Genomic DNA, 14,990 nt, shown 5'->3' with positions numbered 1-14,990 from the left:
AGAATTATTTGGATGTGAAAATTAGATTGAACTGAACTACAAAACTTCATCTTTAAAGTATTTTAGAAACAATTTGTTTCGACAGCATTTCCTATATTTTTATTCAGTAAAATTTTTAGGAATTGGAACGACGTAACCAATATTTTCACTAGTCATTGCGACGAAGAAATTTCTTTCAATCAGTCCATTCTATAAGATGACCGTCGAATCCAGTTTCTAGCTGCACGATAATATAAACTCACATAGCTGATGGTTCCAATCAAAAATCGAAGAAAGTTTTATGTAATGGTGTTTTTTTAGGAACAGAAAATAATCAGAGGGGGCTAAATCTGGCGAATAGGATGCATTAGGTAGCAAATCAAATATTATTTCATTAATTTTGGCTTTGACGCTTGAAGATCATTCGCGTTCAGGTCGTCCACCTGCTTGGGATATTGACGTTATAATTGACAAAGAATGGTCTCAAAGAATTTGCTGAACATTGGGTTGAAAACCGTAGAATGGATTTTTGATATTCCAGAAATTATCTATTTTTCTCTAGAGTTTCATGCAATTTATTTGTAAATCAGCCTTTAAACTGTATTCTTTCATTTCTGTATATTCTTTATAAGTGAAATTATAGAGAGTTCCACGTCTTTAAATATTGACATCTTGTATAAACTTCATGTATACTACAAAATAATACGTGATTCCATATAAGTTGGATGCGTTAGCAGGTAAGACCTTGGAAGATTTTGGAAATATAATCTCCTCAATAATTAATTAGCAAGAGACTTATTACAACAATGATACGACATTCAATACGTGAATTACGTGTTACATTGTTGAACAGCCTTAGTTTCAACCCACATCCTCCGTTATTATTAACAAACCAGAAGAAAATGAATAACAAATAAAACATTTCATGTTGATGAGATGTGATTTCAATTTTGACATACTAGAAATCGAATTTGAATACGGAATACAAATTATATCAAACGATAAAGGGTTTTTAGGGCATTACAGAGTTTTTCTAGTTGGAAATTGCGAGGTTATTTCAACGATCTCGTTAAAAATAAACTCATATATTATACAGAGCAGCCTATTAAAAACCTGATAGTACATCTAATCATGAAGAAGGAAAAATTTCCGGTAGATAAATGTGTCTAAAGACGACAAAAAACATCTTAAGCTTGTCAGAAGTCGGGAAACAAATATCGAAGATGCTGATCCAAATAAAAATTCTTTTGACTGTCTGTTTCTGATTTTCATAAAAGTGTCGGCTGAAGGTTCCGATCTCTATTGTACACATTTTTTCCATTGTCTTCAAAGCTTCCCTCTGAATCCTGAAGAGAGAGAGAGAGAGAAATACTTTATAGTCAAAAAATTGTTATAATTTGTTGACAAAAGCTTTTAATGACTAAAAAAATATAAATTTCGAGTTATAGAAGGAAATCACAATGAATAACAAAATTATAGGTAATAATTAGTATATAAATTCATAGCAAAACTAAACCAGTATGTCCTGAATTGAATATTATTATTAGAATAGAAGTCGTTTGCAAATTGGAAGGCATTTTCCAGAAAGTATACCTTGAAATTATTGCGAAATTCTGGAAAAGAGAATATCGATTTGATTTCAAATGATTATGCATTTTTTGCATTGTAAAATATTGAGCCTTAACTAATTCTGAACGTGGAGTAGCTAGGTAGGGGTCGTAGATAGCTGTTCTTGAAGTAATCTAATCATTTTACGTTTCCCCTTTGTTCTTAAATACAAGTAGAATTTCCTATTTAATCATTTTTATTTTCAATCTACTCCTACGAAATATCCATATTAGTGCATCTATGTTTTGTTTATTTTTATATTGATCGTTCCTGCTTTATCACTTTGCACTCGTAAACTCTGCCATATTTTATCAAAAAAAAAAAAATTTCAAAAATTCTAGCACCGATGTCTAACAACTGACTGGGATATTCTCTTTGGTGATGTCCACTTTGAATCTTTTAAATTTATAAGAACACTAAGTAGTCTAGCGTTCAATTCTTTTCCACTATAACCACAAATTCTCGGGCTGTGTCTTCTTCCAAAATTATTAGATTATAAAAGTAAAGTAAGTAAAGAAATCAGCCTGTACTTCACATTAAATCATCATACCACGTTAATAAACATTTCGTTTTTCAAAAAACACATTTCCAAATTGCCTTAAGACACATTATAATGATACCTTTGCATAAATAAGGTAAGGATCCAGCATCAAACTATGACCCAATCGCATTCCTTCCCACGTTATCTGAGATCATTGAAACATTGGTCGAAAAAAGATTATCAACTTCTGTAACAGTTTATTCTGCCCTTTTTGAGTCGCATCCCCGACGTACCCTTCCTTCTGGAGTTCATGTTGTGCAACTCAATTTGAGCGAAGCCGCAAGAAAAGAAAGTGGATAAATTGAAGAGAATGGAAGTTATCGATTATTTTAGATTTTTTTGAACCACTTTATTTTGTGAATCAAATATTGTTGTGTCTCTTTTCAAAATCGAATTTGAATTATGATTAGTAAGTAACTGAAGACTTATTATTTGAATGTGAATGTACTTGAACTATAAGTTATTAAAATTAAAAATAACATCGACTCCAGTTTTTGTATCGTGAAACCTTAATTCTCGATAAGTGACCTAGATAAATGCCTCCAATGTGCCAAAAATAAAATTTATATTACTGGATTAGAGACTGGATTGTTGCCAAATTTAAATTATCGATTTTGAGCTTTTTTACATAATTTTACCATAAACGGTCAATTTGTCCGACTTTTTGTTGTATTGAATTGGCTTCGCAACGACCACGAATCATTCATATTTTAGTTTGAATGTTTTTAAAGGAAAACCAATGAGTCGACTCTTATAAAAGAATTGTCTGACATTGTTCGTATTTCAACAAAATCTTTGTATTCATATTGTTGTCAATAATACTTTCTACATGAATAGATTACAAAAAAAGTGACCTTGTGTAACATTATATTATTATATTCCGTTGTTTACTTAATATAAATCAGTAGTCAGTTTTGTTTTATTGTCACGTTCAAATTTTTAAAGAACTTAAGTCGACTTCTTACTTCAAGAAGTTCAAGAAGATTTCAGTGTCGATTCTAAAACGTCCTCTATCTACATAATCTACCAAAAGTTCAAATGAAATTAATTAGTATTAATTTAGTATAGTTTGCCTGATATAATTTCAACCAAATTATTTTGAACCAATTTTGTACGATCATTTCCCTATAAATTCATAATATCTAAATTTGGGAATAGAATATAGGCTTAGCTCCTATATAAACTAGGGAATAAGCTCCTTTTTATTCCAATCTATTCTACCTACTTGTTCCTTCTTTAATAGTTACCAACTATATTTCCGTTTCTTCCATAAATTTTCTCTTTTCTGCAGTTCTAGAGCTGCCAGGTTGGAGTTAAGCTGCAATCAAGGACCCAACCGGTGAACCACTACAAAATCATCATGTCCAATCATTTGAGGGCTACAATCATCTCGCCTTTCCGTAGATGAGTCTCAATTATTAACTTTGATATATTTAAAAGAGTTATGGTAGGTGTAAACGTATTAAAAGATTAAATGTTAAAATCTTCTAGTTAGGTCCTAAAATTCTAGATATTGTTTCGAGTGATAGATTTAATGATGATGTTTCTGCATTAAAAGATGGACACTCTAGGATTATGCGTTTTATAGTCAATTTGCAACTGTAGTTTCAAGTTTAGCATCAAATAAGTATGTCGTCAATGGCCTAGATGGAGAAGCGCTAAAGCACTACATCTCTAAAATTTTTCGGTAGATATTGCATATAATTTAGCAGAGAAAGTGGATGGATATTTTGAAGGGCCCGAAGTTTCTTTTGATTAGCACATGGCTGGTGTCATGTTTGTCGATGCTTTTTGTTGTCAAACGATTGGAGAATTTCTTGCAAAGGCAATTGTGGAGGGTAGGGTTGGATTTTACTTTGGCATACTTTTTTAAATACACTCGTTTAAGTAGAATGTTTTCGTTGCGATGTTATTTAATGAATTTTTCCATGGAATAACAAAACACATTCGTTTTCGTTTAGTCAATTGTTTTCTTTGCTATAAGTGCTGAGTTTCTGTTCGAAAATATTACGATCACCATTAATCTTAAAAAATTGTTTCGAACGACACACGATTAATGTGTCTGGATGCTAGTTGTATAAAGCAATCTTTAAAATAACTTACAGGTACAGGGTATATGTCACTATTATGTTTTAAATTTATGCGAATTAACACAAAAAATAGTTTTTTTAGTCAGTATTCAACGCTGTACAATTCTTTGAAAACCGTTTCCAATTTTATCGAAAATATTCACCAGCAAATATGAAAAAAGTTGGAACATCGAGAAAGTTATTCCATATTTTCATTGATTAACATTGTAATCAAAAAAGAAAAAATAGTACCCAGATTGTGATACCAAAACATTGATTTTTATTTAAATCCTCTTCATACCTTTCAAATAGATACCATCAACTGTCATACATCTTCTTTTGAATAGTGTTTTATTCTTTTTTGCTTTAGTTGAATACTATTTACCGCTCGACTAATATCTGCCTCCTTAAAAACTCTAATGTACAGATTGGATTCGATAAGATCAAATCCTTAATCATACAAATCTCACATCAAAATCATTTTTTGCGATGTATACCTTAACTAGCTTATCCGGGGTCTCTTCATCTAGCTCGAAGGATCTACATTTGGCAATTGCTGCTAGACATTTACCATTAGATTCTTCCTGTGAAAAATCCAACAAAATATGTAACATATGGTTGAAAACATCCAGATATTTCTTCCCATAGTTTCATCCATGAATTGAAAACTCTATTTTGACAAGATTAATAGCCTCCGAATAACCTTGACATTTATTATTATCCGAAACAATGGGGGCAACAATTTATGGCATTTAAACGTCTTTACAATGTCCACATTTTTATCAATTTCAATGCCATTGAGTACTGAAAAACATTAAAGCTGGCTATTATATTATTGTATTATACTATATTATTATAGAAATCGCTTACTGCAACAATTTTTTAACAGATGTTTCAAAAATTACGACTAGAGCTGATACTGCACTACCGCTTAGTGTACTATACGTACACCTATCAGGACGAGATACTTGTCATTGAGATGTAAGTAATCTAAACAAAAATTACGATAGTCAGGTGCTAACAAAGCATTGAACAACATTGAACTCGATGATTTTTACTAGAAGACCAGTAATCATGCCAAAAACCTTACTATTAGTCATAGAGTTTCCATGGTTCTTCCAGATCAGCTTCGAATCGATAACTATCAGATTGCGACATTTGTTTTCAGATTCATCACTATTTACGTCTTAATGACAAGTGCTTTTACTTGCAATGCCCTCGTACAGGAGTTCAGCGGTAGTAAATATCTGGTGCTTGCTCCTAATACTGCAGCGTCAGCTTTTGTTGTGGTTTTTGAACCATTTGTTTGAAGTTTGTTGTACTTTAAATGGTGAAAGTCTTTTCCGTGCCTCACACGATCCAATTGCATTCATACGACGCTGCATTATCGTGTATAACCGACTTTAAGGTATATATATACATATTGCACAGACATTCCTTTCTTATTTAGGATGAAGCTGTAACACAGTTACTTCCAAGTTAATATTACAATGAAAAGCTTTTAATATATTTTCAAGGTGAAAACTTTATATCCCTTTTTTTTACATAGTAAATGAACTTGGGAGAGCAAACATTCCTAGACCCATTCAGGGTCCAACAAAAAAGAGTCGTTTTATACCGCAACGGATGTAGCATAATTGATTACAAACAGTGCCGTTCTAATAAAATATAAACGTTGTAGAGAGTTTTGTACATTTTTAAGAAATTTCCGACTCATATTCACAATTTCTATGTTCAAAATCTTCAACATTTGTCGTTGGTAGTAAACTGTGTTTGTAACTATTATTTTTATTTTAGTAAGGAGCCTGTCGTAGGACTCCAGCTACTTTCAAGACATCGTCGGCTACGTCTTTGTGTGTATAAATTGAGGGATTGCGCAATGGTATTTTCACGGATCGCTTGATGGTCGGGAGCGAGTTTGGAGACAATTTCAGAACGCGTATGATGGTGTAGGCGGGAGTTTTTAAGGAAGGCCAAGATTTATTCTTTGTTTAAAATAGCTCCTCCAATGGCCATTTATTTATAGAAGATATTCTCTAGAAAGTCGTTGTTTCCATCAAAGATAACTTCATATTAATGCACGATAATTCGTAATCGCACGAGGCACGATTATTTCATCAGTCCTTATGGAAATAAACCTCATTTTTTATTATTTATAGTTATTATTGTATACGACAAGATTTAGTATTTAAGGCAGTTTGTAGATTGATACTGAGTAATTAGTAGTTTGATATTCTTTGAGTACTGTAGTCACATTATTGAAACCAACTTTATTCATTCAATAATTCAATAAATTTTCGTCATTTAATTCGTATGTTTAAGCGGATTTTTGGTTGAGTTTGCATTCCTAATCTAGCAATAGCTTTCTGGTCACTTCTAGATCGCCTATAAGTCGAACTACACTCTTCTATATTGAGAAAAGCATCCTCAGGGTATGCTTGAGATCTGAGTTTCAAATGAGCGAGTAATATTTTGAAAATGGACGAATCTGGGCCTTGTTGAGTATTAGAAGTAGTTGCGGGGTATATAGCTTTTTGGTATTGAAGAGGACTCCGTGTTTTTGTGAAGCTACTTTGGCTAAATCGGCAACGTCATTATTTTTCCAACCTCAACACTCAACCAGTGAATTTGCACTGATGGTAATATTTTATGTCCAGAAAAGACCAAATTATGTACAGGTGCATCCCCGGGAAACACCAGCGTTGACCTCAAATCCTTCTGAAGTGTGACCATTGATAGCGACCTGGATGGATCTGTTTTTGAGAATGCTACTAAGCCAGCCGATAAGTTATTTAGAAGGTTGTCAACAGCCTTCGATACGTCAATTGCGATTGATCCGACTTCCCCATATTTCTTTATAGTGTCCTTTATAGGCCAGGTGGTCAAGATTTGATCTATGTTTATGGAATCCGTATTGATGGTCGCTGAAGATGTTAGCAGACTCAAGACATCTCAAGATTTACTGGTTAACGTGTTTCTCCATGGCCTTTGCAGCAATGACTTGAACTAAAGCAATCGGACGATTGTTATTGAAGAACTATAGGCAGGTTGGGTGGTAGTTTTCCCCTCGAATCAAGAGTTGAATTTGAAAACTGTGTTTAAAGGAATAAGATACTACAAATATTCTGTTGAAATCACAAGGTGACCCTAATTTTATGCTTGATAGTGTATGTCCCATGGGTTAAAAATATCAAACTAGGAAAAAACATTCTTCGAGGATAAGAATTAATAATGCCCGACTCTTGAATTATTGAAGAGGTTGGGTCAATGTTAAAACTTATTTTTTGTATATTAAATCCATTCTCCTATTATTAATCTTGGAAAAAATTCTCCGGGGTAGAGAAAAACGGGTTTTTTTTCTATTGTTCGAACCATAAATTCGTTCAATCAATCTTCTGACAGAATACTTCTTAGAAAACTTTAATGCGTTGATATTTTTTTACGACGAATTTTTAGATTTTTATTGCGTTGTGTCCTTCGTTCAACATAGACGTAATAGTGAATAAATATAATGGAAATGTGGAAATTTTATTTTTATAACGGTTCGGCTACCATTTGTCTTACTAACACTAAAATAGGAATAAGAAAATTGTATCCCCAGTCCACCGTAGAATGGCATGAGGCAAACGTAAACGAAATTGAACTGTTGGAATATAATTTTGATCTATGTATCTAGCTATAACTTCACATTATCCTAATATATTATTTATTTATTAATCATTTGGAAGATTTAGTTGACAAATTTGAAAAAATATGCATATCTTAAAAAATTCCTTTCCTTTAACTCATCTTGGAGTTAAGGCTACACATATACGATTCAGGTTTTCCGTTTTCCGACAGTTTAACTTTCTCTGGGTATAGATTAAATTTAAATTGAAAATTCTTTGAAGTACAGATGATTCTGTTTGCAAAAACAAGAAGCATCACTTCAAAGAAATATCTTTGCTCCTTTGTAAACCCGATTTATCATTTCAAAAGAAACGAGCTCGGGAAATTATATTATCATTTGATTTTCGTTTTCCATCTATTTTCTAAAACTGAAAAAGCTATTTGTGTTTATCTGATATTAGTCATGAGAAATTGCAATTAATCGGATGTATTCAATTTCAAATTAGTTATCTCAGGAATATTCACCTTTAATCTCTGAAGGTGAAAACTATATTTCCGAAATTTACGATGTAAATGATAGTGTTAGTCCTGCATGATATAATTTGACAATATTTTTTCAAATTTTCCAAAATAAAATGAATTAGAGTTTGATAAAAATACGCTTTTAGAAATAACCAATCTAAAAATTACAAAATAACTCTTGCCATAAAAATAAAAATATTAGTGTCATTATTATAAGCGAGGGGTGTTTCCTATGACAGTTTGCAACTAATTTTGTGTTTTCTAATATACCTGTTTCAGGAAAACCAATCGCAGAAGACGAATCATTCTCCACCACGACAATGCGAGCTTCCATACATCAATTCAAACAAAACCGTTTTTGAACAGTCAAAACATCGAATTGATGAGTCATCTGCCATACAGTCCTTGTTTGGCACCTAATTATTCCTTCTTATTTCCGCAGATCTAAAATAAATTGCGAGGTCAACGTTTTTCTACTCCTGAAGAAGCGGTTGAAGCATTCAAATCACACATTTTGGATGTACCTCAATTGGAATTGAAAAAACAATAAAGCCTTATCCAATTTTGGATATTTGTCGATCTCAAAACTTAGTATCAACCCTCGTATTAAAGCAGAACTCAATTTGTGATACTTGAACAGTATTTTTATTTCGAAATTCGAAAATGGCTGAGTTTCTCATCAATCCAATCGAACAAATTTCATGCTCTAATTATTTTCAGAATTAGATGTACCTATAATATCAAACCAACTTACCTGCATGACAATTTGAAAGCATTCCTCAACTTGTTTCTGATTCCTTTTACGTAATTTCACACTTTTGATGTATTGGGAATTCCTCACGTTTTTAATAACGATCCAAGGATTCAAAGAAAGATATTTAAGGACCTGCAAAAAATTTATTAATTTCAGTTAATTGTGTATATCAAAAAGCGATGTATACAAGCGAGAAATATTATTCAATGGGTTGGAATATTACATTATTTTTACAGAGTGTTTCGAAAGTTTTCCTCTATAAATTCTAACAGTAGTAACAGTTCTTGTGTCCCTAAGGGTTCTCTGTCTCATCGTAAATTGTTACTAATAGAGCAAAGGGCAGTTGTAGATGTTTCAGTAAAATTATGGTAGTTTTTCGTTTTGTATGTAGCCTATTTCCATTTTAAATTTATATCTCGCAATTTTTTGTATAGTTCTGCCTGTTTTTCTTTTGTCTTTTGGGCCAAAAAAATTCGCAGATAACTCGTAGCCATCTGCTGACAAACATTTGAATTACGGTCCCGTATACATGAGCAGAATTTTAATTGGTCTGAAATAGTCTTAATTTTTCTCGAGATACTTGTTGAAGACTATAATTTATACAGTAAATTCAAAACATTTTGCACCAGGCCTATTCTTTTTTCTTTGTCATTCCCATAAATATATTTCTGATCTGTTTTTCTATGTCGTAATATCTTTTTTTGCTGCTTACATCCATCTGATTCTGAGTTATTTTGAACTCTGTTAATTTTTTTCTTAATATACATATATATCCGCGAATTGAAGGTCCTCCAATAGGTTACAGTTAATTCCTGAACTTTTATTCTCTATTTTCGTCATTATACAATGTAAAACAGGGCTATTGGTTCATTATTTTTTCAGGGATTCTCCACAGAAAACGAATTTACAAAGTCTTTATACTTTCAGAAAAGGAGCTGAATAACATCGTTATCCACTTTGTAACTATCAAAACATTTTGCCATTCCAAAACATTTAACTAGTAACATGTTTACGTCGATCTCTGAAGAAGATAACTTGGTTATAGAAACGCGCAAAAGTTTTCCAAAAATATATAGCAGGAGAACTCTCATAAATTTGTAATAAAGTATATGGACACCTTTTTATAATTTAACATCTAAAAGAACGTTCATATAAATAACGATCACCTCAAGGCACTTGAATATTTCACCAACTACCCTTAATTTCATTACATATTTAAAACGATATCGATTTTCTTTCATACGCTAGTACTCGAGATATTTTCAAGGGGAACGCGATTTTTATTTCCCTTCAGGTTAACTACACACTTTGCTCAGGAAACGCTAGGAGATATTTTACTTGGCAACTTTCCTACACGAACATGAGACTGAGCAACAAGTGGAAAGGGGTTTCGTTTAGAAACAGGTATAACGTTCTTTATAAGAAGTATATTTTTCATAAATATCATGTATACTGTAGAAGATTCATCGTATTTTTATTTCCACACTTTAGCAAATGATACACTATGATCATTAATTCAAAAAAATACAGCATAGATTGAATTTGAGTCTAAATAAGTTGAATTAAGGTATGAGGATGATCCCAGAACTAATAAAACTTTTCCCAGCGATGTTTAATGAGTTTGATACCTTGAGCTAACAATTCAAATCTCAATTCATTAATTTTGGTCATAGTTATAACGGATGTGCGATGTTTTTGCTTGATTTCTTCGCTTAAACGTTGCAATAAGTTCATGTAATACTCGCCGTTGATAGAGTTTTACTTTTTGAAGATAATCAATGGAAATTATCCCACGCCGACGCCATGACCTTGCCAGCAGATGGAACTGTTTTAGCCTTCTTTAAAGTTTCTCCTTTTCAGTCCTCCTTTGTTTTGATTGTTCTTTTGATTCGGGTGTGAAGTGATGGATCCGCATTTTATCTACGATTATTTCTGTGAAACATTATCAAAAACTCGATGCAAACATCTTCACGACGCTACTTTTGTTTCATTGTGAGCAAACCCGGCATCTATCTTGCACACTTTTTGAAACTACCTACTATATCTGCTTGCTCGCACACTTTTAGTTGAAGATCATTCAGATCTAGTAAATTTTCTTCAATATTTCTGGAGCCTTCACCTCATTTGATCCACCACTGCGATGCTGGTCTTCGTAAGTCCTACTGCGTCGTTTAAACTCTGCTACTCAATATTTTACTGATGATAACGAAGAAACAGTCTCACCCACAGTAGAATCTAGTTCAGTTTCTCAGGAAAAATACTCTTCTTCTGTAAATCTGGCATTCAAAGCAGAATAAACTCTTCAATCATTGCTACATCACAATTACTAAATTAATGAATATTTTGAATCAAGAAGGGAGGAAGGCTTGTATATGTGTGTTCACTTATACCAATCCCATGGCGGTCTGCTTTCAAGGGACACAATTGGTTCGGATTCGGATCAGAAGTATGTATGATATATGTGTCCCAACTTCAATAGATGTAGATAAATGTGTTTTTTATTTTTTATGTATTAACTTGAACGTTTAAGTGAAGATAAATTGTGAACAAAGTAACCAAATTCTATATTACAATCAAGCTTAAACTGATACGGTGTCATTGAGACATTTATAAATGGAAATCTACGATTCCATAAGTTGATTGTTTACATAGCATCACAAGTTTGTTATTTCTATTTTAGAAAATTTTTATATTCGATAATTTATTTTCTATTCTTTCTATCTAAACGTTAAAAACATCGTAGCTAATGCTTTGCCTCGTTGTTGGTTTGTGAATAAATCTCGCGACACAATTTTGAGAGACTTAATTACCTCAAATCATCTTCAAACTTACTCAAAATCGAAATGTTTTGTTCAATTTTGATTGAAAAAACTCCCTTCAATCAGAATCATCAAATAATCACTGTATTTTTCACGTGAAAATAAATACTTTTTGCTCAAATATATATCTATGTACTGAAAAGTAGGATTTTCAAAAATTTATTTTGATATGGTTCTAATTTCTCTGGTTAGGAAAATAGTTTCTAATGTGAAATGTGGAGCTCGACACACCTGGTACAATGATAGTCTTATCAACAAATCTAATGCTACTATTCGCGTGGTCCAAAACAATTATATGAAAAAAAATTACCCATCGACTCATGGAAAAATATACAAAATTCATTATTGAACAAAGAGTCATTAATATAATTCAATCAACCTTGACCTACAAGTAAGGACAAATCAAGAACACAAATTAATTCTAAACTAATGAGAGTTACATTATTTAGATTCGATTCTGATGTAGTGAGTAATAATAATTTGTTTTATATATGATATTAGTTGTGTTTACTCGTAATTCCGTTTCCTCAATCCATTTTGCAGGCTCAATCAATATTTTACTGAGTCTAATCTTCTTTCAGCTACATACACAGATCAATTGTGATCTACAGTTTCAAGTGAACCTCAATTCCGTAATTGTACAGCTTCCGTCTGAATTCGACTTTCCAAAGATTTTTCTTAGTATTCTTCTTTCTCTCCTGTTATATTTTTAACTGTAAAAACAACATTCCCATTAATACGGTGTTGTGGAATAACGACTTACATAGCTAGACAGCTCTTAAAATGTTCTTCGATTTCTATATCTCCTGCATAGCTCCTTTCACTATTATATTATCAATTTCTTTGTTCACTTGCACTGTTTTTTACATTTGCTATTCTACAGCTGCCAGGTGCACTAGTCCATCAAAGTCACCATCAACAATTTGGGACGCAACAATCAATAGATAAGTTCTGGTTCTTATCTTACAATTGCTTTTTTCCGTTCGTGCTTTCTTGTCATAAAAGAAACTTCATTGTAAGTTTTTTGAAACTTTCCAAAGGATAAATTTTCCAAAACTAGAATTATTTTAGAACCTAGTCTTCAATCAAGCACACTAGACTCAAAAAAGTGAAAATTTGAATCGAGAATCATTTACGGGGAAAATATAAATGAGACGTTCAAAATAAGTTTCTGTTTTATCCTAAACATGTAGTTACAATCCTTAAGTTGATTTTATAAACACTTTATAAACGTTTGCGCCCGCGCTAACGCTCTTGTTTGATTTACGTTCGAGCTAGAACTCACGTTGGAATGTAAAATTTTTCTTTGGTTCTATTTGCACCAAAACCGCAAAATATTTCAACACATTTCATTTGCGTGGTAAATGGAAAAGTATCAACAATTTTTAGACATACTAATGTTGTCTCTATTCTATAGTCCGGTCAAATTAGACGAAAAAATAAGAATGAAGCTACCATAAGTCAATTTATAACAACTTTTTGAATCAATATATTTCAAAAACAGTGGCTCATGAGAAAAAAACTATTGATACGGTTTTTGTAGATAATTTTATGATCTACAATTTTCGTCTTAAGTATTTTTTTGATAAAACTTACCGTTTTGTTGAAAATCGCGAAAAACTCATTTTTTGACATTTGACCATTTTCTAAATTTTATGTTCAATTATATTTCACACAATTCTACTAATTTTTAGTTTTGTGGGAATGAGTCATAGAGAAATTACTGCAAAAAATGTTGATACCGGCTTTAGAAGAGATGTGACGAACTATAATTTAAACTAATGGGACTATTTAAAATAAAATGTCAATCTTTATTTCGGCAAATATATGCAAAGCCACGTTTCCCTTATTTTTTAGCCTAGTTTTCAACTAAATTACATCAACCCTAGAGGAGGCGGACTCAATCCCTGAAATATTAAGAAAAAACGGGGTTGACTGAAATCTCATTCTAGAAGTCGCTGAATTATATTTTCGAAAATACCGGGCTAAAAATCTTGTGGGAACTATAAACCAGTTTTATATATTAAAAAAGTTTTGTGGTATTTAATCATGAAATGATCTCAATCTGATTGTGAATCTTTTTGAACTGACTAAAGGCAAATCCAAAAAGATTAAACTGGGCTGGTCTTAGTGATGGTCAAAACTAAAATTAGTTTTTTAGCGTTATAGATACAGCCTCTCATCTATCTTCTTGCTCGTTGGACATCGTCCATCCATCAAGAACAAATTTCTCAATTTGAAATTTTTAATTAATTACCACTCATGTTTTATCATTGGAAGTTATTAAGCGTGCAAAATTTCAAGTTGATTGGTTAAAGGGAAGTGAATTAAATATTGATTACAAAATTTGTATTATACAAACATTGTGACTTGATTGAGTGTGGTTAAAATAAGCTTTGAATGATCAAAAAGTTGCACAAGCAATTTTATATAATCGAAAACTGCTGCAGAAGGTACAGCTCATTTTTTTTGGGTTAGAATCTATTTGTAAATTCGTGAGAATCATAGTAACCAAATCCAAAATACGTATTATAAGTATTATAAATCAATTTAAATCTTGCGTTGATTACGAGTAGATTACGATAATTCAAATAATTACAATTCAAAATATTCTATGACAAAAACTATAATAATTGATGTCTACTTATATTTTTTGAGTTGAATCCTCATTTCTACCAATTAAAACTACGTCCTAACTATTTATATATACCCTGTATTCATAAAGCTGAATTATTATCAAGAAGTTTCAACTATAGAGATATTATCTATTCCATTGAAATCATTTTACTATTCGAGCAATGTGCTATGGCTTTTAAAGTTTCGGTGAGAGTTTATACAAATTCCATTTGTTCATTTTTTGTAGCTACGGTATTTTCAGAAAATCAAGTGAAAGCGCGGTATTTTTGAAACTAGAATTCGATTTTGGTTTTGAATAATCATTTTCAGCAAAACCTCAAGCAACTTTATTATTAATCTGGTAAGCTTGAAGGTTAATAGTTTCTTGTGACATTCCACTAAATCATCTTCAAATCGTCAAACCATTCATTTATAACCAGCCGGGTTTAAGTAAAACAATAATATGTATTTCA

The 14,990-nt window shown here is 31.9% G+C and overlaps 1 protein-coding gene across 3 annotated transcripts in view; it reads right to left on the bottom strand.

Annotated features, from left to right (window-relative positions):
• Window positions 1-14,990, bottom strand: part of LOC130897845 (uncharacterized) — a 34,846-nt gene that overhangs the window by 16,824 nt on the left and 3,032 nt on the right. For all 3 annotated transcript variants that reach the window (XM_057806772.1, XM_057806769.1, XM_057806770.1), the window contains exon 2: window positions 9,083-9,214. In XM_057806772.1, coding sequence (XP_057662755.1) covers window positions 9,083-9,088 — 6 coding nt within the window. In that variant the 5' untranslated portion in view covers window positions 9,089-9,214. The remainder of the gene's footprint in view (window positions 1-9,082; window positions 9,215-14,990) is intronic.

Source organism: Diorhabda carinulata, chromosome 9, assembly GCF_026250575.1.
Source record: "Diorhabda carinulata isolate Delta chromosome 9, icDioCari1.1, whole genome shotgun sequence".
NCBI lineage: Eukaryota > Metazoa > Arthropoda > Insecta > Coleoptera > Chrysomelidae > Diorhabda > Diorhabda carinulata.
Note: the sequence above shows the minus strand (reverse complement) of the source record. Positions and strands in the feature narration are given on the sequence as shown.